We start from the raw sequence: 25652 nt of genomic DNA, 5'->3' as shown, positions 1-25652 counted from the left end.
ATAGCGCATCTATGAACTTTTATCATTTGAGAACAGGACTGAAAGGTGACGTCAAATGACGTGTAAAAACCCGCTGACTCGACTTCCCCGTTGAGAACGCCAGCATCAGGTAAATAACATGTGACCACACCCCCATGCAATCACCTGATAGCTCAGTAGGTAGAATGGTGGCCCCATGATCGGAAGGTCGTGGGTTCGACTCCACTGAACGGCTACCCTGAGGTAGAAGCGCCTTGAGGCGACTTTTGTTGTGATTTGGCACTATATAAATAAAATTGAATTGAAATTGAATTGAAAAGGTAACCCTGAGCAAGGTACCGTCCCTACACACTGCTCCCCGGGCGCTGCATTGGTGGCTGCCCACGGCTTCACTGGGTGAATGGGTTAAATGCAGAGGAACTATTTCCCTATGGGGACTAACACGCACACTTTACACTTACACTTTACTTTACACTTTCGCTCTCACACTCAGTCTGCACTTTCATTCATGACTTCAACAGGTTGAAATGAGCTTTGAAGAAACATCAGTTTAGTACTGAACTATTTAAACGCTGCAGGAAGAACAACAAAGTGATGACGGATGTTTGTGTTTCAAATAGGAAAATCAACAGGAATAAATCACGACCTGCCAGAGGTTTGGGAATTTCCGAGGTTTACGTGAACACAGCACACAGTGTTTCGATGCTCCCGAGTCTCCTCAAACGCCGCATTAGGCTCAAAGTTTACTTTCACTTTCCTGAGCTTCGTGGAGTGGCGCTTGTTGTTGGTGTGAAGAAACTGTAAGTTTGCTTTGTTTCCTCCTTTAACAGTTTGTCTTTAGGAACTTTACTGTTTGTTCAGCTCATGTTGGATTTCTTCACACAACAAACTGTGTGTGTTTGTATTTCCGGTCTCTCCGTTAAAGTCAGTGTGTTTTCCGACGAGGCTGAGTGTGTCCGCCATTTTCTCTCTGTGTGTATCATCAGAGTCCGGGAATCAGACCAAACACACTGAATGTGTCCTGAGCTGGACCGGAGACACTCTGAGCTTCGGGTGTTTTTATTTACAGGGACAGCAGGAGACGGAGAGCAGATTTTATAAATGAATATTTTGTATAGAGGTGTGTTAGATATAGGTTCAACATGTTGGTCTTAAAAATACTGTGCCACAAACTGCTGAGGAACAACAGGAAGAAGTGTTACAAAACACACAAAAGTTATTGTTGTTCACTAAAACTAAACTCAGAAGTAAAACTAGATCTGAAAAAACAAGTTAAAATACAAGAAAAAACTGCACAAAAAAATTAAAACTAAATTGTTGATAATGATCAATGAAATGATTTTGGAAAATTCAAAACCTAAATAACATTTTACAGGAAATATCCTGCTAGTGCTTTTTAGTTTGGTTAAAAAAAAAACATTGAAAAAAACCAATAAAAATGAAAAACCTGCCTTATTATTCTTTGATAGACACATTTATTTAGATGTTGGATTTCTCCAAGACTGTGAGTCACTGCTTTCAAAGAGGTCAGTGTTTTTATTATAAAATCTGCATTAATCTAAATCAGTCTAGCCTCTGACATAGACCTGAATACATAATAAATAAAAAATAAAATCTAAGCAAACTAACCGAAATTAAACAGAATTGAAAACACAAAGTGAAAAAGAAATGCAAATAAAAGCTAATTAGAAATTACAAAAGTATAAGAACTCTGCTGTCTGTGGTTATGTTTCGGGTGGGGGTTAGTACACACAAAGTAAACTGCTCGCTGTAGTTGTGAAGAAAAAACGCTGAAACCGGAGAAATAAAACGTGCGAGGGGAACGATAACGACGATAAGAGTCTCCCGATCGTTTACTCTTGCTGTCCTGTGAACAACATCGGCGTGGTATTAATTGTTTGCTGTTTTCGCGATCGCGTAGCGCATGAGGATATCACCAGGTAAACTTGCGACATTTTTAAACATTTAGTTGTTCAACAGCATCAAGACTGACGGAGTGTGTTTGAGATAACCTCACAAGTGTCACAGGTGACACATTTGGCGTTTTTTTTGCTGGTTTGTCGGTAGCAGCTCCTGAAACGCAAGACTGCCACACATCTGTTTGACTAACGCCAGTTGATCTAAACACCAGTTGATCTGGCACACCGGTTCTGACATAAACGGTAGTAACCAGACCGAAAAGCAGCGCACATTTCGGTGCTTTTTTGTCCTGAGTTGTCATACTCTTTAGATTCTAGCCAATCATTTTACGTTTCCGAGGATAGTAGGCGGGGCCAGGTACGTACGTTCTTTTAGAGCAGAGCTACAGATTAAAAATGTCCAAGGCGAAGCGGTCAAAGTCTGGCTGTACTTCACAGCAAAAGATGCAAACTCAGCAGCAACAAGTGCTTTAAGCTGATACTGTGATGCTGTCAAAGGAGGTAACACCTCGAATCCGATGAAACACCTGGCGACGCATAGCGTTTTGTTAAAAGCCGAGAAATGCGCCGTATTTGATAGCTTGCTGCGAGACCTCACACCGAGCACATCTACTGCGGGTGTGGTGCCTGTTATCGGAGTTAGCAACATCCCCCAAAAACCCGAAGAGGAGAGTCCTGGCCCCTAGCCCTGCCAGTGTAGCAGAAATGATGAGGATGATGATGCAGCAGCAGCCGTTCTTCTCTGCGTGAGTAGCTTAATGTTGTTCGTGTGTAATTTACGTTGAGTAGGCTAACCACGTTATTACATTAATGCATGTAAGGTGAACTAGCAAACATCATCATAGCTACATGCGGCTGTCTTCTTGTTTGATGGCAGATGCTCCCTTCACCCTGGCCAAAAAGGCTAAAATGACCAAAGAAAAAGTGGAAAACAGTTAAACATGAGAGGTTTTTGGACAAAGTTTGTGTTTTTTCCATTGTTTAAGCACTGCTTCCAGCCAAGAGTGATACCATATATGCCCCATAGCTGCAGAAAAGGCTAACATTGTTATCTTCAGTAGTGCTTTTTGATACGGGCGACACGGGCAGTTGCCCGGGGCGGCATCACGTGCATCGGCAAAAAAAAAGAAGAAAAAAGATTGCTCGTACTCATGCTGCCCCGACATCAGCCAGCGCATATTAGGAATGGCATATGCACCGATCGCTTTTCTATTGCCTTTTGCTGGGAGTAAGGGCGCCCTCTGTTAGCGAGGTGCGCCCAGGGAGGAGAGGGCGGGGTGGCGAGGATTCTCTGACCGGCTGGAGCAGCATCTAATAACCAACTCGCAAAATAAAACAAAATAAAAACAAAACAACAAACACGAAAACACCAGACATCATGATACAGACTTATAATCTGCACCGATGTTTTTTCGAAATTCTATAAAGTGAGCGCGAGAGCCCTCGGTGCGCCTGCGCCCTGCTTAAGTCAAAGTAAAGTTTATTGACATTGACATCATTTATTGTCATCTCCGCTACATACAGTCCAGTATATAGAGAGACGAGATGGCGAGGCTCCAGTTACAGCGGTGCAAGTAAACAAACAATAAATATAAGAAGAGTAATATAATAAATCTACACTTTAGGACTCGGGGTAAAGGATCAATAACAATTTAAAATGTATAATTTACAGTTTGATGATTTAAAGTCTCACACAACCCGTCGAAAGGGGCGGGGCCGGCTGCTTCCAAGTAGAGCACATTTCATTCATAATGATGTAAATCCAAGCCCATCATGGATTCATGATTTGAATCCTGGGTTGTGTGAAATCCCAGAAATAAACCCTCGACAAAGTGCATCTGTGAACTAAGGTGTAGGTCTGTTAGGTTATGTTGTGGCGATCCTCGATTTGGGGGGGTGCCAGAGGGAGTGTTCGCCCGGGACGACAAACAGGCTAGGACTGCCACTGGTTATCTTTTTAAAAAAAAACAGCTAAACATGAGAGGTTTTTGGACAAAGTGTGTGTTCTCCATTCTTTAAGCACCGGTTCGAGCATCGTTTCAAAAGTACCGGTTTGGCATCGGATGGTATCAGATAAAACCTAAACAATACCCATCTCTACACTTGCGAGACTTTATCAGAGGTGTGAGCATCACAGCAGAGGCCTTTGTGTCAAAATAACTGAGGATAAAACACAGAAAATCATGAAGGTGATTTTCCTGGCCTGGGATTTGTAAAAATATTCTGCAGTAGATCAAAAACGAAAGAAAACCATTAATCAACACGTGAACATTACCTGATGCTGCTGAAGTGAAGCAGAGCCAAGTTACAGAGGTTTTGGCTAAGCGTTTTCCAATTTGCATAATTTTAAAAAGTTAAAATTTGTTTACAAGCCTATTGAACAGCAGAAATGAGGCTTTCTTTTTGAAAGTAAGTAAAAGGAAAAAAAAACAGGGCCCGACAGCGCTGTAAACAACGGTAGACTTGTGCGTAACAAGCAAGCGGATAATGCAGAAAACAGATTTTTAGACAGGAAACTGTTCTTGAAGTACACTTTTTATTGTGGTGGAAGCAAAACAGCAAAAGTCAGAGTGAATTCATGACGATGTTTATGTGAAGCGTAGTTTGGATCTTCTTTTGCTGCTGGTTCAGTCAATATTGTTTGGAGAGAGATAAAACTAACAGCTTTAGAATCAGCGCAAATCAGGGTGTGAACACAAAGCTCGACCCGCCGACAGATCAGAGTCAGCGAGCTGTGGGCTTTCAGCCCCGACCGTGTCCGTGCTGTCGGGTGAGAGAGGCGACATCTCACTGATTCTGATCCGCAGGTCTGCACTTTGTGTTTACGTCTTTGTGCAGAATCCAAGCTAGAATCGATTTTAATAGATAAATCGATAATCAAAACCCACCCCTAGAAACAAGTGGCTCTCGTGTCTTTCACTATGTCATTATAAGTGGAGCTTATGAACCTCAAGTTTTGTGGCTTTTCACAGGCGCTCAGTTTTATGGCAAAATCACGTAAAGCTGCAGATAGCTTCTGTGATCCAGGGTGGGGATTTAATAGTGCTGCCTTTCTAGTTTTAAGAGGAGCCACTTTATGGTAAATGGCCTGCATTTGTAGCGCTTTTCTAGTCCCTAAGGACCCCAAAGCAGCACTATATCCAGTCATTCACACACTGGTGATGGCAGCTACATTGTAGCCACAGCTGCCCTGGGGCCGGACACTGGAGCCACCGGGCCCTCTGACCACCACCAGTAGGCAAACACGGGGTTAGTATCTTGCCCAAGGATATTCGGCATGCAGCCAGGAGGCAGCCTGGGATCGAACCACCGACCTTCTGATTAGTGGCTGACCTGCTCTGCCACCTGAGCTACAGCCACCACACAGAGCTCAAATTCTTAGACACTGCGAATTGAAGGAGGCCACATGCCATTCAATATCATCAGTTTCAGGTAGATTATTATCAAACAGTTGCACAAATTCCATTGACACAGCTCAGCTGCTTGGCAGTAAACACTGATCATCATTTAAATCCATAGTGATTCCCTGTCTCCATCAGTCTGTGGAGAGGTGCTGCTGCTCTCCTGCTCACTGCCACGCTGACTGCAGCCTGAACTCGCTGCTGTTCCACAGTAACTGCCGTCAGATTAATTGGTGATGGTCAAACAGATGTGTCATAGTGTCTGACCTCTAAAAGCTCTTGGAGGTTGGGCATCTTTATAATTACAGTGCAGGTGGATTTATAGATGTAGTAAAAAACTGAATTAAACATGTTGGCTTCTTTTGGCATCAAAATCCCTTTTTTGTTGAATCTGCTTAAACAGGAAGCAACTATGACTGCCAGTTTTGCATAATAGTAACGTAAAGGTTGTTGCACTTGTTATTCTGACTTAATTAGAACAACCAAAAATATCATATGAAATGTGAATCTGTCTGTTAATTACTCAGAACATTAACAGATAATTACTTATCAGTTAGCAGGTATGTCAACAGACGAGGTCAGATGTTGAGATAGAGGAAACATGTTACAAATAAATAAAACACTGATGAACGTAATTGTCAGAGACCAAGCAGTAAGACATAGAAGACGCAGGTGTTTAATTCAAAACTGGGGTTTTATGACCCAAAAATAGGAATAATAATTAACAAAGCCAAAACTTAAACAGGCAGACCAATAAAATAGGTCAACTAAATAAACTAAACTCCAAATAACAACTAACAAAACCTCAAACAAACACAAGACAAACTGACCTGCTAAAATGACACATGAGGGAAACAAAATGGCTGCCATATAACCAACTAACACAAAACAATTTAACAAACTCCAAACACCCTCCAGGCAATGAAGGATGTGGTTTAGTCCAACGAGGTTGTCGGCAGTAGTTCCGATCCCCAAGCCCTTTGCCACACCTTTTGCCAACTGGGAAGGAGAAGCCACGCCCCAGGTAACTCAAACAAAGAAAGGTGTATAACATAAAACAGAACTTTGACTTTGCAGTGTTGATATAAACTAAACTCATAAAATCAACTAAAATAACTCCATATATGGAGTGCACACAGCAAATCTCACACATCAGCATCACAGATATCAACACATGATGAAAAAAAATGAATAAAGAAACATATTAGACAATTAGTAAAATATATTTAAAGTAGTGACTGCAAAGTAAACTAAAGTGAAGCAACTAGTGGTGAGGTGAAGAGCTTACCATGTGTGGCTTGCTATCAGAGTATAATTTTTAAAATATGTTTAAAAAGGTGTTGATATAAAAAAAATGGTATAGTTTGTTACAGATTCAAATATTGGGGATGGAGACAAGAGGAAAAACCACAATAACAACACTGGTCCGGCCGGGTTGAGTCAAACAATGATTTTAATGATCACACGCGTGGGAGATGGACACTGTATGCAGACAGCATCAGATCTCTAAATGGTGGAGCATTGATCAAACTTTTATAGCCTCTGGTGCCTCCACCTTAATATAAAAAGCCTAAACATTCACATGCTTTCTCTCACACAGCGCCTAAGCTACGACCTTGGCTCCCTGTTTATCTGCTCCTGCTGAGATGGGGCAGAAAACTCCAGCATGTTCTCTTCTAATCAGACAAATAAGGCGATGACTTTCTGCAAACAGTATTTCTTATAACTCAGCAGTATAATGCATCATAAAACAATATCATTCATACACAATAAATCAGCAGTTTAATGTAATGCAAATCAGTTTAACAAATGCAATAGTTACCACCTTCTTCTAATTCAGGAGAATAATGCAAACTAAAACTACATAATAATTCACAATCTTTAATTAGGGGTCTAACATGGCATAAAATAATATTATAATCTAATAATTTATATATAATAATGCCAAATAACAGTTATTGATTTCTGTTAATAAACAGTCATGATTTAAGTCAAAGCCCAGATGTCTCTCTCTCTCTGTCCAAAGTGTTTGACCTTAGCTGTCCGTCTGATATACTCAATTCTAATTGTCTCTCTTGGTCACTCACAGCGAAAATCTTAGCATCTTTAACTCTGCTATTTGCTGATATTTGGACAGCACACATGATGGAAAGGAGGATTTCAGTTGATGTGCACATGAATGATTTGTGTTTCCTCTGCAGGTAGAAAGTGTGTGTGAGCTGATGTGAATTGAGCAGCATGGATCAGTGTGATGCAAATTTGCAAAAAAAACCAACCCAGCATGTGCATCAAAATAAATTATTTCCAGCAGTGCAATATGAGTCCTAAGCATCCCAGAAACGACACAGAAAAGCATGAAGTCAAACTTGACTTTTAAAAACACCAGTGTAGGCTCATAAGGCCCTGAAGGCAAAAAGCGAAATTTTCCACGACATGACGTCACTTCCGGTTTCGGGCAGGTCACGGCGGACATGCGATAGTTCGCGCTGATGGATGTAGGAAGTGTTACAAACAGCTGATCGGATCGGCAAAGCGTGTTTCTGGAATATTATGTTTTAGTTGCTGCAAGTGCTTTTTATGCAGTTTTTGCAAAGCTTTATGTGGAAGGAAACTGTGATCGAGGACAAGCTAAGATGTAAGTACAACTCCTCCGGTTTCATATGCAAAAAAATTATTGCGCTAGCTCACGTGGTTGCAGTGCTACCGGGATTTAGAAATAGTTACGCAAAACAGAGCGTGCCCACTCCGACCGGGTTTAAAGGGTTAACAGGTTGCAAAACTGGGTTGGCATTTATGATTTATGTGTCTGTATGTTGAAACATGCCTACTTATCTTAAATGTATGGCAAAAAACCGAAACTTAACAAATTTTTATTTTTGCTTCTCAGGACCAGGGATATGTCTTCAAAATACAAGAACACCATCCTCAAAAGTGTTCTTATCAGTTCAGGACCTCCTCCTGTTTACAAGCTAAACCCAAAGAAAAAAATGTTTGGAACGCTGACAAAAATGACTGTTGGTGAAAAAAATCAAAAAAAGACAAATAAAACCATCTTACTTGTGGGTGAAACAGGAGCAGGAAAATCTACTCTGATCAATGCTTTGGTCAACTACACGATGGGAGTGAAGTGGGAGGATGAAGTCTGGTTTAAGATCGTAGAGGAGGAGAAGAAAAGTCAATCAGAAAGTCAGACATCAGATGTGATCGTGTACGAGATCTTTGGTTTTGAAGATGAAACTCTGCCCTACTCTCTGACCATCATCGACACGCCTGGATATGGAGACACCAGAGGGACTGAGCATGATGTCATTGTTAGTGAAAGATTATTGGACTTGTTTCGATCAGATGACGGAGTCCATGAAGTTCATGCAGTGGGTCTGGTGATGAAGGCGAGTGATAATCGACTGAGTGATCGATTGAGGTACATCTTTGATTCAGTCATTTCTCTGTTTGGAAAAAACCTGGAGAAAAACATTGTGGCCCTGATCACACACTCAGATGGTGTAACACCTGAAAATGCTCTTGAAGCTCTTGAAGCTGCAAAAATAAAATGTGCCAGAATAGAGGATGAGCCAGTTTGCTTCCTGTTCAATAACCAACAGGAAAAAGAGAGAAAAAAGAAAGAAAAGCTGGGTTTGCATAACGCATGGAGAGTATCAGAGGGAGGAATGAGTGAATTCTCAGAATTCCTGGAAAATATTGAACCTCAGAAACTGATGACAACTGTTGAAGTGTTAAATGAACGAATCAGATTGACAGCCTGCATTCAAAACCTGCAAGAAAGAATAGATTTTATTGAATTAAAACAGACAGAAATAAAACAGACTCAAGAGGCTCTGAAGAAACACGAAGAAAAGATGAAGACAAATAAGCAGTTCACTATAGAAATTGATGAGGTCTCCAAAGTTAGAGAAGATATCGAGGTTGGGTGGTGGTGCTTGTTGGCTGGGTATGCAGGAGCTGTCAGCTGTAAAGTCTGTGAGGAGAACTGTCACTATCCTGGATGCACAATGGCCTGGTATCCCAAACACTGTGAGGTCATGAAAGGAGGCCGCTGCACTGTTTGTACCAACAAGTGTCCTGCATCAGATCATGTGAAAGAAAGGAAGATCTATGTAACCAAGACACGTCGTGTCAAAAAGACTGATGAAGAAACGAAAAACAAGTATGACAAGAACAAGACAGAAAGTGAGGACAAGTCCAGCCTTTTGGAAAATCTAGAAAAGGAAATGAACCAGCTGACAGCAGAGAAGTCTCAGTGGCTGGAGGAGTCCTACCAACATCTTCTCAGACTGGAGGAAATCGCTCTGAATGTTTTTTCTCTGTCCACTATTGTACACTTAGAGTTATTAAGTGAGAAGATGAAGGAGAAAGGAGACACAGAGAAGGTCCAGAAACTGGAGGAGATGAGAAGCAGAGTGGATGAAGGTACCAGAGGAGCTCTGCAGTACATACCTGCAGTTATGAAAAAATTTGGGCAAACCTTGTGGAACAAGATGAAAACCCATCAGACAGATATGTAGAATTTAACTCAAATCACGAGACATTCTCATGGTTTTACAGAAAATACAGTAGTTCTGTAAAAATTGCATATGGAAATGTTTCACTTGCAGATTTAATCAGTTATCAATTAAACATATCAGTTTACTCTGTCATTGGTAATTGGCCTCAGGATGATGAGAGCAGCTACAACCCAGACTTTGACCATTATGCTAAATGTTCTGATGAGTCCTGTCTCAAAAGACGTCATCACTGAATTTAGAAAACATACTCATGTAAGTAAGTAAAGTAAAATGTTATTTATATAGCACCTTTCAAGATAAAATCACAAAGTGCTTTACAGAGGCAGAAAAATCTCAAACAAAATCAACCAAAAGCAGTTTAAACAGATACGTTTTTAACTGCTTTTTAAAAGACACGACTGAGTCCACAGATCTCAAACTCAAAGGGAGCGAGCTCCAGAGTCTGGCAGCCGCTGATACAAACGCTCTGTCACCTTCTGTTTTTAACCTTGTAAGCGGGACAACCAGCAACCCCTGGACACAAGACCTCAGGGACCTGCTGGGGTGATAAGAAAGGAGAAGATCACTTAAGTAAGTTGGAGCTACACTGTGCAGGGCCCTATAGGTCATGATTATGATCTTAAATTGGACCCTGAACTTGACAGGGAGCCAGTGCAGCTGAATCAGCAGGGGCGTGGCATGGGGGTGTTTGTGATGCTTTGTCAGAAGCCTGGCAGCAGCATTCTGAACACCCTGCAGTCGTTCCAGGGAGGCGTTACTTAAGCAAGTAAAGAAGGAATCACAATAGTCTAAGCGAGATGAAACAAAAGCATGAAGAATCATTTCCAGTTCAGAGCGTGACACAATGGGACTCAGTGATATTTCTTCAATGGTAAAAACAAGAGCGAACCAAAGATTTAACGTGTGTGTCCAGAGCTGGGTCAAAGGTAACACCAAGGTTCCTAATGGAGGATTTAATATAAGAAGCACGAGCGCCTCGATTTTTAATGTCCAAAAGGTCACATTCATTAGGGGTCAGACAGTGGAATGTGTTGAGTATTATAATCTAATATATGTTGGAACAATGATTGACTGAAAACTGAACTGGGAGACAGACTGTGACTGTGTGTAAAAAAAGAAAAAGGGGCAAGAGCATTTGTTATGTTTGAGGTAAATTTTCTGGAGTCTGTTTTCTCATTTTCATTGGTGTCATGATTTGGATATTTATCTGTAAAAAAGACAGAAAATCGCTCACTCTAATTGTTAAATGGGCTAACAAGCTGACGTTTCCTTCATTGTGTTGTATTGTGCTTATTTGTGCAGTTAGAATTGCTAACTTAATGCAGACTGGCTTTATACTGACAGCTTCAAATAAAGTAACCTGAATGTGTTCCTTTTTAATCTCTTGATTACAAATAAAGTTTGTTGGAAATAAGTTTGGAAACAAAAAAGTTTTATTTTCTCACTGTGTGTAATGCATGCTTGTACTTTTAGAATAGAATAGAATAGAATTCAACTTTATTGTCATTGCACATGCACAGGTACAGGGCAACGAAATGCAGTTTGCATCCATCCAGAAGTGCTTTAGTGATATAGATATATTACAATATATATTAGCAATAGTATAGATATGTAAGTATATTACAGAAATGGGTCTATTATGGTATGTTATAATGTACACGGTATGAAGTATGTTGTGAATATTCTATAACTATAAGTATGTACAGGCTGTAGTGAGTACAAGCTATGTACAGGATATGAACAGGATATAAATATGAAAAACTATACAGAATATGAAATAAATAACTTTACAGAATCTGGGATATACAGCTATACAGAAATGGGAACTATGCAAGTTGTAAACAGTTGTAGGATTAAAGATTATCGAATGTACAGAATGATTATTTACACAGTGCAGTTAAGATAAGTGAGGGTGTAGATAGTTTCTACAGAGGCTATATAAAGTGCTGGTGGTTGTGAGTGGTGGTTCAGTCCATGTTATTATTGTGTTTGAGGGTACAGTTGTCCATTGTGGGTGTGTGTATGTTCAGTCCATGAGTTTAACGTGGGTCAGATGTCAGGAGGCAGAGTTCAGGAGTCTGACAGCTGTGGGGAAGAAGCTGTTCCGGTACCTGGTGGTCTTAGTCCGGAGGCTCCTGTGGCGCCTCCCAGAGGGCAGGAGGGTGAAGAGTCCATGTGATGGGTGACTGGGGTCTTTGATGATTTTCCCAGCCCTTTTCAGACACCGCTTCCTGTAGATGTCTTTTATGGCAGGAAGTGGTGCTCCGGCGATGCGCTGGGCAGTTTTCACGACCCTCTGCAACGCCTTCCGGTCCGAGGCAGAGCAGTTCCCGTACCAGACTGTTGTACAGTTGGTCAGGATGCTCTCGATGGTGCAGCGATAGAAGTTCACCAGGATGTCTGAGGACAGGTGGTTCTTCCTCAGAGTCCTCAAGAAGAAGAGGCGCTGGTGAGCCTTCTTGACCAGCTTGGAGCAGTTGGTCGTCCAGGTGAGATCCTCGGAGATGTGGACTCCCAGGAACTTGAAGCTGCTCACACGCTCCACAGCCGTCCCCTTAATGTGGATGGGTGGATGTGGGTCAGCATTCCTCCTGTAGTCCACGATGAGCTCCTTGGTCTTCTCGGTGTTAAGCAGCAGGTTGTTTGTGTCGCACCACTCAGCCAGACGATCCACCTCCTCCCTGTAGGCGGCCTCATCGTTGTCACTGATGAGGCCAATCACCGTGGTGTCATCTGCAAACTTAATGATGGTGTTGGAACCATCAGCAGGTCTGCAGTCGTGGGTGAAGAGGGAGTAGAGCAAAGGGCTCATCACACAGCCTTGTGGTACACCGGTGTTCATTGTGATGGTAGATGAGCAGCGGTTATCCAGCCGGACATGTTGGGGGCGGTTGGTCAGGAAGTCCAGTAACCATTTGCAGATGAGGGAACTGATACCCAGGTCTGTCAGTTTCCTGATGAGTTGTGAGGGGTGGATTGTATTGAATGCTGAACTGAAGTCTATAAACAGCATTCTGGCGTAGGTGTTGTTGTTGTCCAGGTGTGAGAGGACAGAGTGCATTGCGATGGAGACTGCATCCTCTGTGCTCCTTTTAAAGCAGTTTTAGGAAAATGTGTAGATTACAAATGACTAAAAGTCTGTGAATACTTATTTTTCCCCAGTGTCTTTCATTTTTGTGTGGTTGAGTCCAGGGATACTATATAAAGCATATTATACTGAGTTAACTATTTATAGCCAATAATCCGATGCTTTCACAAAATTGACTATTAGCATGAACATAAAGATATTGCTCTACTGTGACACAGGAATTTATTGAAGTTCAGTTAAAAAAAATTAAATGTCATATTTACTCAAAATACACTTTAATTACTATTTTAAATGCTGAGAACATTTATATGCAAATGTTTCTTTTTTTTTCTATTTTCTGGACAGTTATTGTTACTCCCCTCGAGTCTTAATAAAGCTCAACTTGTTCTTTGCGTTTTAGCTGACATTTATTTCGGACAGGAGGATTCTCCAACGTGTCTTAACCTGTAATGATGTCCAACCACAGCCGATACAATGCCGTCAGAACTAAAAAGAAATACAAACTTAAATGAATATTCTTAATAAAGTCCTTAAGCATTATATGTAACGAAACATTCCAACAAAAGGATCAATAACATACACATTACACTTCACACTACGGTAATTGCACTTGAATGTCACACAACACTCGCATATATACATACAACGATAAGAAACAAAATAAAACATTTACCTCATTGGCCTCACTCAAATGGAATAAAACTTTCATTTTTACGTCGTGGGGAGGTCCAAAAAAGGTACTCTTTATTTATCTTTCTGTAGACGTGCAAACCTCGTGGCTCGTCTCTTAATTAGCTTGCTGAGTGTGCCAGCCAAAAAAATGCCCTCTTAGCAAGAACAGACGGAACTAACCAATAACACAAATAACACATTTTAACATATAAATCTAAACAACTAAACATTAATTACTATTTATTTCTTAATATTTCAACTACTTATTGTTTCAACCTTAAATATCTCATGACATGAACTTAAATGCGAGAGTTGCCTGTGACGGCAGCTACAGTTATCATTTATTATCAGGTCCACAATGTATTCTTATAGACTGAAGCAGGGAACAAGCAGCCAGCTGTGCTTAAATCCAGTGAGGACGCTTTTTAATGATCAATACAACAGTTTATGAGAACAGTGTGATAATATCCTTAACATCCTTAACACACCCGAAACTCTGGCTGATTGGGACCCACACCCAGTTTCACACCTTGGCTCAGGTGATTAGAGGATCATCAGGGGGTCCTTTTGTCCCTCTGTGGGGGTCACTCCCACTAGGTTTATATCTGGGACTCTCCACCATTTGACCTTAGAACTGAAGAAGCTTCTCGGATGAGAGGTGAAACGTCTTCAAGCAACTTAAAGAAGTCCAGACGCTTTTCTTTGCAAGCTCCTTAGACTACGATGACCTGGATGACTGAGAACCTTCACAGACATATCCTTAACATCCTAATATCTTCAAATTCAAATCAAATTCAAATTTTATTTGTCACGTACACAGTCATACACAGTACGATATGTAGTGAAATGCTTGGACAACTACTCGTGACCTAAAGAAAACAAAAAAAGGAAAGGCTATGAATAAGATAGGAAATAAATATGCAAAATTAAAAAGGGTAAATTTAACTAGGAAGGAATAAAATATAAATTAAGGTTAAAAATGAAATAACTGTACAACACAAATTAGAATGAAGGGTAAATTTAACTGGGAAGAATAAGATAAAATATATAAATTAAAGTTGAAAATAAAATAACTGTACAACAAAATACACAATACACAATATAGAACTATATAAGAATGTATGAAGAAATCTAAATATAAATAAATATATACACAATAACAGCAGCTGTACAAGTATTAACTGGAAATGAAGAATATAGTGACCAGTGTTGTGCAAAACCAAAGTCCAGAAAGTCCAGTGTGTGTGTAAGAACCATATGTGTGGGTCAGTACTGTGTGGTGGTGTGATTGAGAGACCGTATCGCCTGCGGGAAGAAGCTCCTCCTCAGTCTCTCTGTGTTGGTCTTCAGGGAGCGGAATCGCTTTCCTGACCTCAACAGAGAGAACAGTCTGTTGTTGGGATGGCTGAGGTCCTTCACCATCTTCCTGGCCTTGGTCCAGCACCGCCTGCTGTAGATTGAGTGCAGGTCAGGGAGCTCGGAGCGGATGGTGCGCTCAGCTGACCGCACAACCCTCTGTAGAGCTCGTCTGTCCTGCATGGTGCTGTTCCCGAACCAGGTTAAGATGTTTCCCGTCAGGATGCTCTCTATGGTGCACGAGTAAAAGTTCCTGAGCACCTTGGAGGGCAGTTGGAAGTCTCTCAAGCGTCTGAGGTGGTAGAGACGCTGTCGGGCCTTTTTCACCACGGTGTTGATGTGACAGGACCATGACAGGTCCTGCGTGATGTGAACTCCGAGGTATTTGAAGCTGTCCACTCTCTCCACTGGGCACTCGTTGATGACGGGGGTCTGGTAGTTCCTCTCCTGCTTAGTGCTGAAGTCCACTATCAGCTCCTTTGTCTTACTGACGTTTAGAAGGAGGTTGTTCCTCTGGCACCAGTTCTCCAGATTCCTAATCTCCTTCAGGTAGGCCGTCTCGTTGTTATCAGAGATCAGGCCCACCACGACGGTGTCGTCAGCAAACTTGATGATGGTGGTGGAGCTGGTAGTGGCCACACAGTCATATGTGTACAAAGAGTACAGCAGGGGGCTCAGAACACACCCCTGGGGGGCTCCAGTGCTGAGAGTGGTGGAGGCTGAGACATGTCCGCCCATCCTTACTGCCTGTGGTCTGCCAGTTAGGAAGTTGGAGATCCACTGACACATAGATGAGCTGAGTCCCAGATGCTCCAGCTTGGTGGTGAGTGTGGAGGGAATTATGGTGTTAAATGCAGAGCTGTAGTCTATGAAGAGCATTTTAACATAATTCCCCCTTCTAGTGTCCAAGTGAGTGAGTGATGTGTGGAGGAGATGAGAGATGGCATCGTCTGTGGAACGATTTGGACGGTAAGCGAACTGTAGTGGGTCCAGTGTGTCTGGTAGTGAAGAAATGATGAAGTCTCTGACCAGGCGTTCAAAGCACTTCATCACTACTGAGGTGAGGGCTACAGGGCGATAGTCATTGAGAGAAGCAGGGTGGGGTTTCTTCGGGACAGGAACAATGATGGACTCTTTGAAGCATGTGGGGATCACCGACTGAGATAAAGAGATGTTGAATATCTCAGTGAACACAGGAGCTAGCTGGTATGCGCAGTCTCTTAGGATACGACCTGGGATGCCGTCTGGTCCTGCTGCTTTCCTGGTGTTCACTCTCTTGAAGGCTCTCCTTACTTCATGCTCGGAGATGACGAGCACGTTTCCGGTGCTGGCAGTATCTTCCTGTCTGCAGCCGTTAGCGCCGCTAACACTAGCATTGTTGGAGACCTTAGCTGCAGCCTCGAAGCGAGCATAGAAAGTGTTCAGCTCGTCTGCCAGAGTCACGGCCGCGTTCGTCATACCGGTTGTTGGTGCTTTATAGTCCGTTATTGTCCTTAGTCCCCGCCACAGGCTCCTAGAGTCACTCTGTTGGAGTTGTGACTCTAGTTTCCTCCCGTAGCGCTGCTTCGCCTCTTTCACCGCCCTCCGCACGTTATATGACGCGGCTTTGTACGGGTCCATGTCCCCCGTCATGAGTCCCGTGTTGTAGGCAGCGGTGCGGGATCTCAGAGCGTCGCGGATGGTTTTATCCACCCACGGCTTCTGGTTGGGAAATGTTGTGATAGTCTTTGTCTCCACGGTATCATCCGCTAGTTTCCCGATGAATCCCACAACCGCTTCCGTAAACACGTTGACGTCATCGTCGGAGCTGTTTCTGAACATGCCCCAGTCTGCGTCATCGAGTGCGTCCTGTAACGCGGCCACCGATTGATCCGTCCAGCGCGCGACCTTCCTCTGAACCGGAACTTCCTGTTTCAGCCTTTGTTTGTATTTTGGCATGAGGAAGATGGCGGCGTGATCAGATTTGCCAAACGGGGGGCGGGATTGTGCCTTGTAGCCGTCCTTGACCGTAGTGTAGCAGTGGTCCAGTGTCCTTTCACCCCTGGTGGGGCAGGTGATGTGTTGATAAAAGTTCGGCGCTGCGCGTTTGAGGTTGGCGCTATTAAAGTCCCCCGTCACAATAAGCGCAGCGTCCCGGTGTTGTGTCTGGTGCTGTGTGAGTGCCTCATGCAGCTCGCATAAGGCGGTGACCGTGTCCGCTTGTGGTGGAATATAAACGGCACTTACAATGACCGATGTAAATTCCCGAGGTAGATAAAAAGGACGACACATGATGGACAGTAGTTCCAGATTTGGTGTGTATCTTTATCATTTCTTAACATAAAACTTATTGTTGCAGCCAGGAGCAGTACACATGTGATCCCCCTTAAATTATTTTTTAATTTTAGTGTCCTTATTTTCCTCTGAGTTGTCAATTCTCTCACTAGTTAGCTAACATAAAATATTCCAGCTATTGTTGGTTGCAGCTAATAAGTCTATTTGCTATCTCATTTAGTGCTCAGCTCCTGTGAAAACTAAGGTCTCAAATCAGAAGTATTTGACTCTGTGGTATAATTCTTAAACACATAGCCTTTATTAAAAACAAAAAGGCCTCTGTAAAGTTCACTAATGGTCAGAGGTCACTACAGGACAAATTCCTTGATTTTAAATCTGTTTTCTGAAATTTAGACCTCGACACTCGAGAGACCAAAAATCAATTCATGGGAAAACATAGAAAAGATGAGACAAGACCCGGCTGTCCATCTGCATAAAAATGTCAAAGGTCACTCTTTGAGTGTGCCAAGGTTCACATGTTTGACAAAAGCTGTGTCCCAAAATGTAGGCCGCATCCTTCAGAGGACCCGGCCTTCGTGGTCTACGTGGGCTGAGTCCTTCGAAGACCGAGAAGGCCGGAAGGTGCGAGGCTGTGAAATTGGACGGTCTAGCCTTCAGATCTGCGTCACCGCTGTGTCGGTGGAGTTTAATAAACTCGGCCGTCTGCTCCTTGCTATCTAAAATATAACAGGACACTGGCGTAAGTTCTCCACCGTCTCACACTTCTGTTTAATCAGTTTTCTGTTTGACGTGTATTCAGCTGTGTGAAAATCCCGTAGGAACCCACCCGATGGATTAATAACGTTTTATTTTATCTAATAATCTAATAACTTTGATCTCAGCCAAACCGATTTACTCCGGAACAAATAAAACACTGAAAAAGCCCAACAATAACAGGTTGTCTAAGTGACTTATATATCAAAGACAGCGGGGGTCTGAACATCGAGCGGGTGGGTAACAGACGTCTCCGAAAACGTCGGCGCACTTTTGCCAATATGCGATGTCTTGATAAACCGAGCAGATATTTGATGTTTACACAGATACTTTCTCGCCTGAAAATATGTTAAAAATTTATTTTGTGACTCAGAAAGATTAATAAGACTAATTTTAAAACTTCGTAGCGGCCGCCATTGTTGGGAGCTGAAATTTGACTGGGCCGCGCTATGAATTCTGGGATATGGTGGGCCACGAAGGACACACCCGACCCATCCTTCAAATTCGGGGAAATGAAGGACGCATTTGTCGGCTGCATTTGAAGGAGTCGACGAATTGGGACAGCCTTCGTCGCCTGGCTTTGACGTAATTGGCCTTCAAATGCAGCCAAAGACAGATGGTTTGAAAGAGGAGTGAAAGAAGCCATTTACGTCCACTGTGAAAGACCATCTTTGAACAGAGGCGGGGTTTACGACACCAACTGTCCGCCATCTATAATCCAGTTTTGAGATCCATCACAGACAGCTTAACGTCTTTACTTTTCTATATAAAGCGCCATGGGACAGCTGTTGTGATTTTGTGCTATATGAATAAAACTTTACTTTTATGCCATTTTGAAAAACGTTAATTATTTTGAATTTGTTGCTTTCGGGTGTACTCCTGCTCCAAAACTAATGCAGCAGAGCTTCTGAGAATATAAAGCTAAAAGAAACATAAATATATGTTTGGCATAAGAGATGACCTAGAACAGGAGACTGACTGCAGGACACATAGGGCTTCAAGCACAGTAAACAGATTTAAAATCAAGGAATCTGACCTTTGGTTACCTCTGACAGTTTTTTTTACTCACATTCAGGAATTTGAGTCAACAACAAAGATGAGTGTTGACTTCAGGAGAGCACAGAGCGATCACTGTCCAATTAACATCCATGGATCCTTTTCAGCATCATCTTTGTCACTGCTGATTCCTTTGTGTTATAACAGAGGAGCAAAAGGAAGCCCTGAAATCTGCATCCAACAAGGAATGACAAGTGTTGGCTCACCAATGGGGTGGCTGTAGAGCAGGTCACCTACTGATTGGAAGGTTGGTGGTTTGATTCCTGGCTCCTCCAGTCTGCATGCTAAGTATCCTTGGGCAAGATACCCCAAGTCGCTCTCCGATGCATCCATCGGAGTATGAATGTGGTTAGCCAGCACTAAGTTCAGAGAAAGTGTGTGTGAATGTGGCACTTTGTATAGAGCCCTTTGAGTACTCCAGAAGAATAGGTCCATTTACTTGTTTGGCTCCAGTTGTTATAGATTCATTGATGTTGTTCCTACAGATACATGTCAGCATCTTTATTGTAGTAAAGTCTTGTAATGTGAAGATAGAAACAAGGCAGCAAACAGCTCCATGATCTGATCTTAATGATGTTGTTTTTATTTCTGTCTGTCAGAACTGGATTGGAAACTATCAAAGGTCTAAAAACAGCCTCAACCCTCCCACAGAGCAAACTTTACACACGTCATCTTTCAGCTACAATCTTTGTTGCAGGGATCTTCTGCCAAACAAGGCTGAGAGAAGATTTCTTACAGCTGTCATGTTGATGCTGTTTCAATCTTTGGGCAAACACACTCATATATTAGGGCTGATATCAGGGCTGCACAAGTTCTTTGTGTCTGTGATCATGAATAATAGAAGTGTGCCTGTTGAAGATCATGTTTCTACATTATTATATGTCCTGTTATTGTTCTGTGTTATATTCAGCTTCCAGCATCCTTTCCCAGCCCCCTGTTACACCATCCATACAAAGCCAATCTGACTGTGAGCCAATGTGTTTGTTTGTGTTGGATCAATAGATTTGACAGACTTGGTTCATCCAGAGGGAAACAGTCCAAATTCAGATCTAATGAAATGATGGAGGCTGTTTCCTACCACGGTGCTGATGTGTGACTAACAAGGCTCATGGTCTCCAGCAGACAAGCGCCTGGAATGAGGTGAGCTGAGTGTTGCTGTGGTGGGTCTGTGCCCACGTCATGCATCAGGATTCATATTGGCAATAGTTCATATCTCTGTTCTTCAGCCTTCATCACAAAGCTGTGAAGGAAAACCAAACATCTAACAGGATCTGATGGATGCAAAGTCCACTGAGCTCTTTGTCATTTACAAACTTGTCCAACCAACAAGAGCACAGATGAAAAACACAGTGACACTTAAAGGATTTTGCCATATATGAGCATAGATTACTTTCATATAGATTTTCAATGCAGGCTTTTGGTGAGCCGCTGGGTTCTATCTAATAATCATCTCAGCATTTTACAATAGAATAGCTCTTTATTAGCTCTTCATTTATTGTTATTGGACATGAAACAAGGAAGCTGTTTCTCATTGGATGTTAGTTCCATGTTCATCGGGATCATTTTCTAAAGAGCTGATATTGAGACCATTTACTGCACTGGCTGCACATCCTGTCTACATTTCTCTGTGTGTGCTGTGTTTGTCTTTCATGTTTCTCCATATTGACACAAACAGTGAACAGCAGCAGATCTACTCTTCATCTGTTTTAGGCCCAGTGAAAGATATGAAGCAGAAATGGTGTCATTAGGAGAAGAAGAGGAGAACAAGTCCGGCGAGGAGGCAGCAGCTCTTAAAGATGAAACAGCAGCTCAGCCCTGAGCTCAGAGAGCTGCACATGAAAAAGCTCCTCAAGCAGATCATGTCAGAGGGTCATCAACAGGAGGAACTGTTCATATCATAGGATGAAGGATGCTGTCAGCTGGATGAAGAAGGTTATTTAATGGCAAACGTTCACACTGAAGTCAAATTGTTGTCGTGTTGAACAGATTCATGTACTGATCGTCTCCAGAATGTTAGAAGAGCTTCAATGAATCATTAGAAACAACTTACAGCTGCACAGCTGTGTCAAACACATCTGTGTGTCATTGTGGGATTGTTGTGTTTCTACATGTGACACACGTCTAAAACATGCACACAATCTGAACACAAACAGGGACTCATGTGTTCCCACAGCCAGATGCTGAGAGCCATTTCCTTGTAGTCCTGTGTCTACATACATGAACCATTAGATGTTATTGGAATGATTGTCAGCTCTGATAGTTTCATGTGTGTTTAGCTGGACGCTGTTTGATCCTCGACATGTTTAAAGGTGTCCAGTCCTGAGACACTGGGGCTGGAAACAGCTGTGATGTCATTGGACTGTCACACAGACAGAAGTGCATGAAGTGAGCAGCCGAGGAGCCGCTGATGTTTTGGATTCAACAGCATTTGAAAGGTCGACACAGACACGTTTGCACACAGAAAGCTGAATCTGTCATATGCCACAGTGAACTCACTGTTCAGTGTTTTTCAGGAAGCTTCTTAACTGCCTCTGCTGCCAAACAAGCAGCTGATGTCCTTGAGAAGAAGCTGAAGAAGTCTCCAACAACAAATACAGGAAGTGGACTTTCAAATACTAGATTCACTTTAGACTCACAGAGAAATGACTCAACCAGCTGTGTTTGACTCTATGAAAGGTCAGTGTGTGTCTGCACACAGACTGTTGTGTTGGACTGTTATTCAGTTGTCTGCTGAATGTTTTCAAATGTCTGCATCTCAGCTGTGATGAGGCTGGGGGTCATGGGAGGCCACCGTAGCAGCCTCTTCAACATCATGACATCATCATAAATGCTGCTGGACTGTCTGATGGGCTGACGGTGAAAAAGCCGTCGGGAAGGAAACAGAAGACATTTCAGAGGCTGCAGCAGATTTCTTTGATTCGGGGCCTTTTTCAGCTTTATTGGACAGAGCAGTGAAGATAAGTGACAGCAAAGCAGAGAGAAAGGGGGCGTGGCCCGGGTCAAAGCCAGGCCAGCTGCTCTCCACCTCGTGGTCACCTGCTCATCCTAGTGAGCTCCACCAGCAGCCCTTTCACACAGTTTACACTGTCAAACACTGTGTGTGGACCTCATTGTTATGGGCCTGACTATAATTTGTTTTGGTGGCTGTTTCTTTGTCTGTGTCTTTAAGTCTTTGCAGGTCCCTGAGTGGATGAGCTGACGGCTGCTGATTGGTCCCCTGGCCATGTGATCTTCTACAAATCCCTCACCAGCAGTTGTCCCGGGGCAGCCACTGACAGCAGCAGCAGACCTGACCCTGACATTTGTGCCTGTGACTTTTGTGACTTTCTGAGTTCTGTATATAGTGTGTACATTAGTTTTCATTGTAAATAGCACTGCAACAGAAGGGGTGAGCTGCCTTATTGTTTTCCCTTGCACTGTTTTCTCCTGTTTGTCTCAGTAGGTGTAGTGCTTTTCTTTTGTTTGATTTTTGATTTCACATAGGGTTTTATGTGACTTAGCTTGTTTTGTTTGTTATTTTGGCCTTTGTTCACCCCGGAGCTTCATTTTGCAGTGTAGAAAAATAAACCACCGTTCACTAAGAAATTGGTTTTCCCTGTGTATGGTTTTGGGGACCAGGGCGGGGCAATCTTTTCAAACTTATGTTGCGTTCCTGTACCCCTAGACTGGGGCCTAACAACAGGCTACATTTAAGTCTGGACTACATGCTTTTATATTGTTTTTATTCCATCAGCAGCTCAACATCATGAGCAGCTTTGACATAAAGACATCAAACTCAAGCTGACTTTAAACTACTTTTAATACAGGGGCTCAAAAACAACAACATCTTTATTATATATCAGGACAGAAAGTCATTTCATCTCAAAGGGAAACAGCTTTATTTGGAATAACCAGCACTATCAACTGGTTTGGGATCTCCACCAGTTTCATGTCTTTGCAGCTTCTCCAACAAAGTTCCTGTAAAATCAGCATGTTTGTCTTTATTGGTTTGATAGTGATTGATTATTCAGTCCCAATCTGCTGTCATCTAAAGAACAAAATGATGTTTCTATGAGTCACAAAGCTCCAGATGTTGTCGGCTTCACAAAGAAAACAAAGAACTTAAACACAAAGTGTTTGGAGCCAAAATGTTCCCAAGCTGCTCTTTTTGAAATGGCAGAGGTACAGTGGTGTCTAACAGCACACTGTGGAAGGCAAACATGTTATTGTTGGATGAAACTTCATGAATCCTTTGTAGATTTGAGCTGTTGGAGCCTTTCTTTTCTCTTCAGGTGTACAGATGCTGAGGAGGCAGGTGGAGCAGGTGGAGCTGTTGTGATGCTGGTGTGATACCCACTAATGTGTGATCACATTTGTGTGAATTAATTTAAGTAATTTCACTTTCAATGTAAGTGATATTTCCATTTGTGAATGCCCTTGATAACTACAGTAGTTTTAACAGGAAACTGAGTCGCTGCCATCAGGAACTAGATTTTATATCACAGCCTGGAAATCTGTCATCTCAACAAGAACAAGAATTAAGTTGCTGAATTTCATGCAGATGCTCCATGATTTAATTATGTTCACCATAGAAACATGAAATTATTTAGTTCAAATTACAAGTTTGAATCTTGTACATGTAACAGCCACCCAATATTATAATTATGCAAGTTCTCAATGGTCATGAGAATTTGCATAATTAAGATTAAGGAACTGACCTCCCATCCATTCTTCCTTCAGTGGGCTGATTTCAGTCATCATGCAAATGTGCTGTTTATAAGATTTGGGGAAAGCTGCAGTCAGCTGAGACTGAAGAAGTCACCTGGATGATGATGAAACTCTTCAAATAAACCATTCCTCTGCAGATGATCTGTTAGCTGTTTGACAACTACTCTTTCAAGGATGTTTGATATAAAGGAAGGTTGGAGATTGGCCTATAATTAGCTAAGACTGCTGGGTCTAGAGATGCTTTTTGAGTAAAGGTTTAACTACAGCCAGCTTGAAGGCCTGTGGTACGTAGCTGATTATTAGAGATAATAATCGGGCTATCATCCACAGAGCAATGGCCAGTCAGAGCGGGCAAACCAGGAGCTGGAGGCTGCCCTGCGCTGTGTTGCTTCCTCCAATCAAAAAGTGATGAACTGCCGTGGATAGAACATGCTCACAACAGCCTGACAGCCTCCGCCACGTGCCGATCCCCCTTTGGGGTCTCCCTGGGATTTCAGCCTTCCTTGTTTCCCACAGTTGAGGGTGAGCATTGCATGCCCTCAGTCCAAGCTCACCTGCACAGGTGTCGGTGGGTGTGGCAGGCTACCCAGGCTGCCCTGCTGCGCACCAAGGACCACAACAAGCGCATTGCAGGTCGCAAACCGATTCCAGCATCCGAATATGCTTTGGGATAGAAGGTATGGCTCTCCACACGTTTCGTTCCCCACAGAGCAGAGTCCAAGAAACTCACTTCTACCTACATCGGTGCGTTTGAGATTGTTTCGAATTGCTGTTTCTGTGGCTGTGATCAGCTCCACTGGCGGGATTTGTCTCGGTGTGACAGCAAAATTAAACCCTTTAGCAAGGATGTTTTTCTCTGTTTGGGTGAGCTGTCTGTCAGACAGATTCTTCACCCACTTGTCCACATCCTCAGTGTCGCATCCTTCGCTCTTATTAGAGTTCTGCTTTCTGGTTCCTGTATGTGTTCCTAAGTTAATGTCTCCCCTGACAAAGACACATTTAACTAATAGTAGCAGTTTTATTTAAGACCTTCCACAACACTTTTACTAATTACTATATTACTTCCTAGGAAGTAAATTTTTTGACGGGGCTCAAAAATAAGCAGCTCACAGGTGAGCTGCTGATTCCTTACTGTTGGGGTGAAGGGAGCGCCATGCATCGTAAAGACCAACGTTTCTCATGTACTGGCCATATATACTGACAATACATAGCTTTGTGTTAAGTGTAGATAATTTAAAACTAGGAATCTACCCTTTGGATCAATAACTGTGTTGAGGACTGTGTAGCTATATGAGTATAACTAATGATGCATGCTGCATGTGATGCTCAAACAAGTGAGGAAAAACACCATCAGGTGTAATTTATTTCTTTTTACGCAGCAGGCTCTGCTTGCTGCTTGCACATGATATAATCAAGTGTTAAGTAAATATAACATTTTCTGTCCCTTGCTTGTGAATCTCTACATGAAGTGGCAAACAGCTAAACGTGCTGTAGGGACTGACAGCATTGAATGATGACGAAACTGAAAGTAAAGTAGAAGGCCTTTTTCCTTCCTAGCTACAAAAAATACAAAGAAGAAATATTCTCAATGCAAATAAAGAATTACATGTTTACTACACATGCCAAACAGATGTAGACATTCATATTTACACATCTGCAAATGTTAGTCAATTTAATAACATTATTTACTATCCATGAAGATGAAACACAATACAAAGTTACAAACAAAGCTTCGCCGTTGGCATAACACAGGTGAATGCTGAAAGATTAAACAGAGAGACTTGTACATTATAAGGTTGCACTTATACCAGTTTTATCTGTACGAGAATGAAAAAAATAACAACCTGGAATCATAAACCTCCTCTGCCCACTTGCCAGAAAAAAGATCAAAGTTTCTTTATTTAAACAAAAGCTTTAATAAAAT

At 42.3% G+C, this 25652-nt stretch overlaps 2 protein-coding genes and 1 long non-coding RNA gene across 3 annotated transcripts in view; 2 read left to right on the top strand and 1 right to left on the bottom strand.

Moving 5' to 3' along the window:
- The window catches only part of LOC308396731 (uncharacterized protein), a 525219-nt gene that overhangs the window by 395097 nt on the left and 104470 nt on the right, over positions 1-25652 (bottom strand). The window lies entirely within an intron of this gene.
- LOC308396375 (uncharacterized protein) lies at positions 693-10404 on the top strand. Its single transcript, XM_080881623.1, has 2 exons — positions 693-779; positions 8187-10404. The coding sequence occupies exon 2, from the start codon at positions 8197-8199 to the stop codon at positions 9820-9822; it is 1626 nt and encodes a 541-aa protein (XP_080737749.1). The 5' UTR covers positions 693-779; positions 8187-8196; the 3' UTR covers positions 9823-10404.
- Positions 17630-21538, top strand: LOC308396939. Its single transcript, XR_013971664.1, has 3 exons — positions 17630-19268; positions 20024-20161; positions 20732-21538. It is a non-coding gene; the product is annotated as an uncharacterized lncRNA (long non-coding RNA).

This window comes from Rhamphochromis sp. 'chilingali' (genome assembly GCF_963969265.1).
Source record: "Rhamphochromis sp. 'chilingali' genome assembly, chromosome: 1".
Taxonomy (NCBI): Eukaryota; Metazoa; Chordata; class Actinopteri; order Cichliformes; family Cichlidae; genus Rhamphochromis; species Rhamphochromis sp. 'chilingali'.
This window is presented reverse-complemented; position numbering and strand designations above follow the sequence as displayed.

Coding starts and splice junctions, on each gene's coding strand:
- LOC308396375 (XM_080881623.1), top strand. CDS start 8,197: ATGTCTTCAAAATACAAGAACACCATCCTCAAAAGTGTTCTTATCAGT.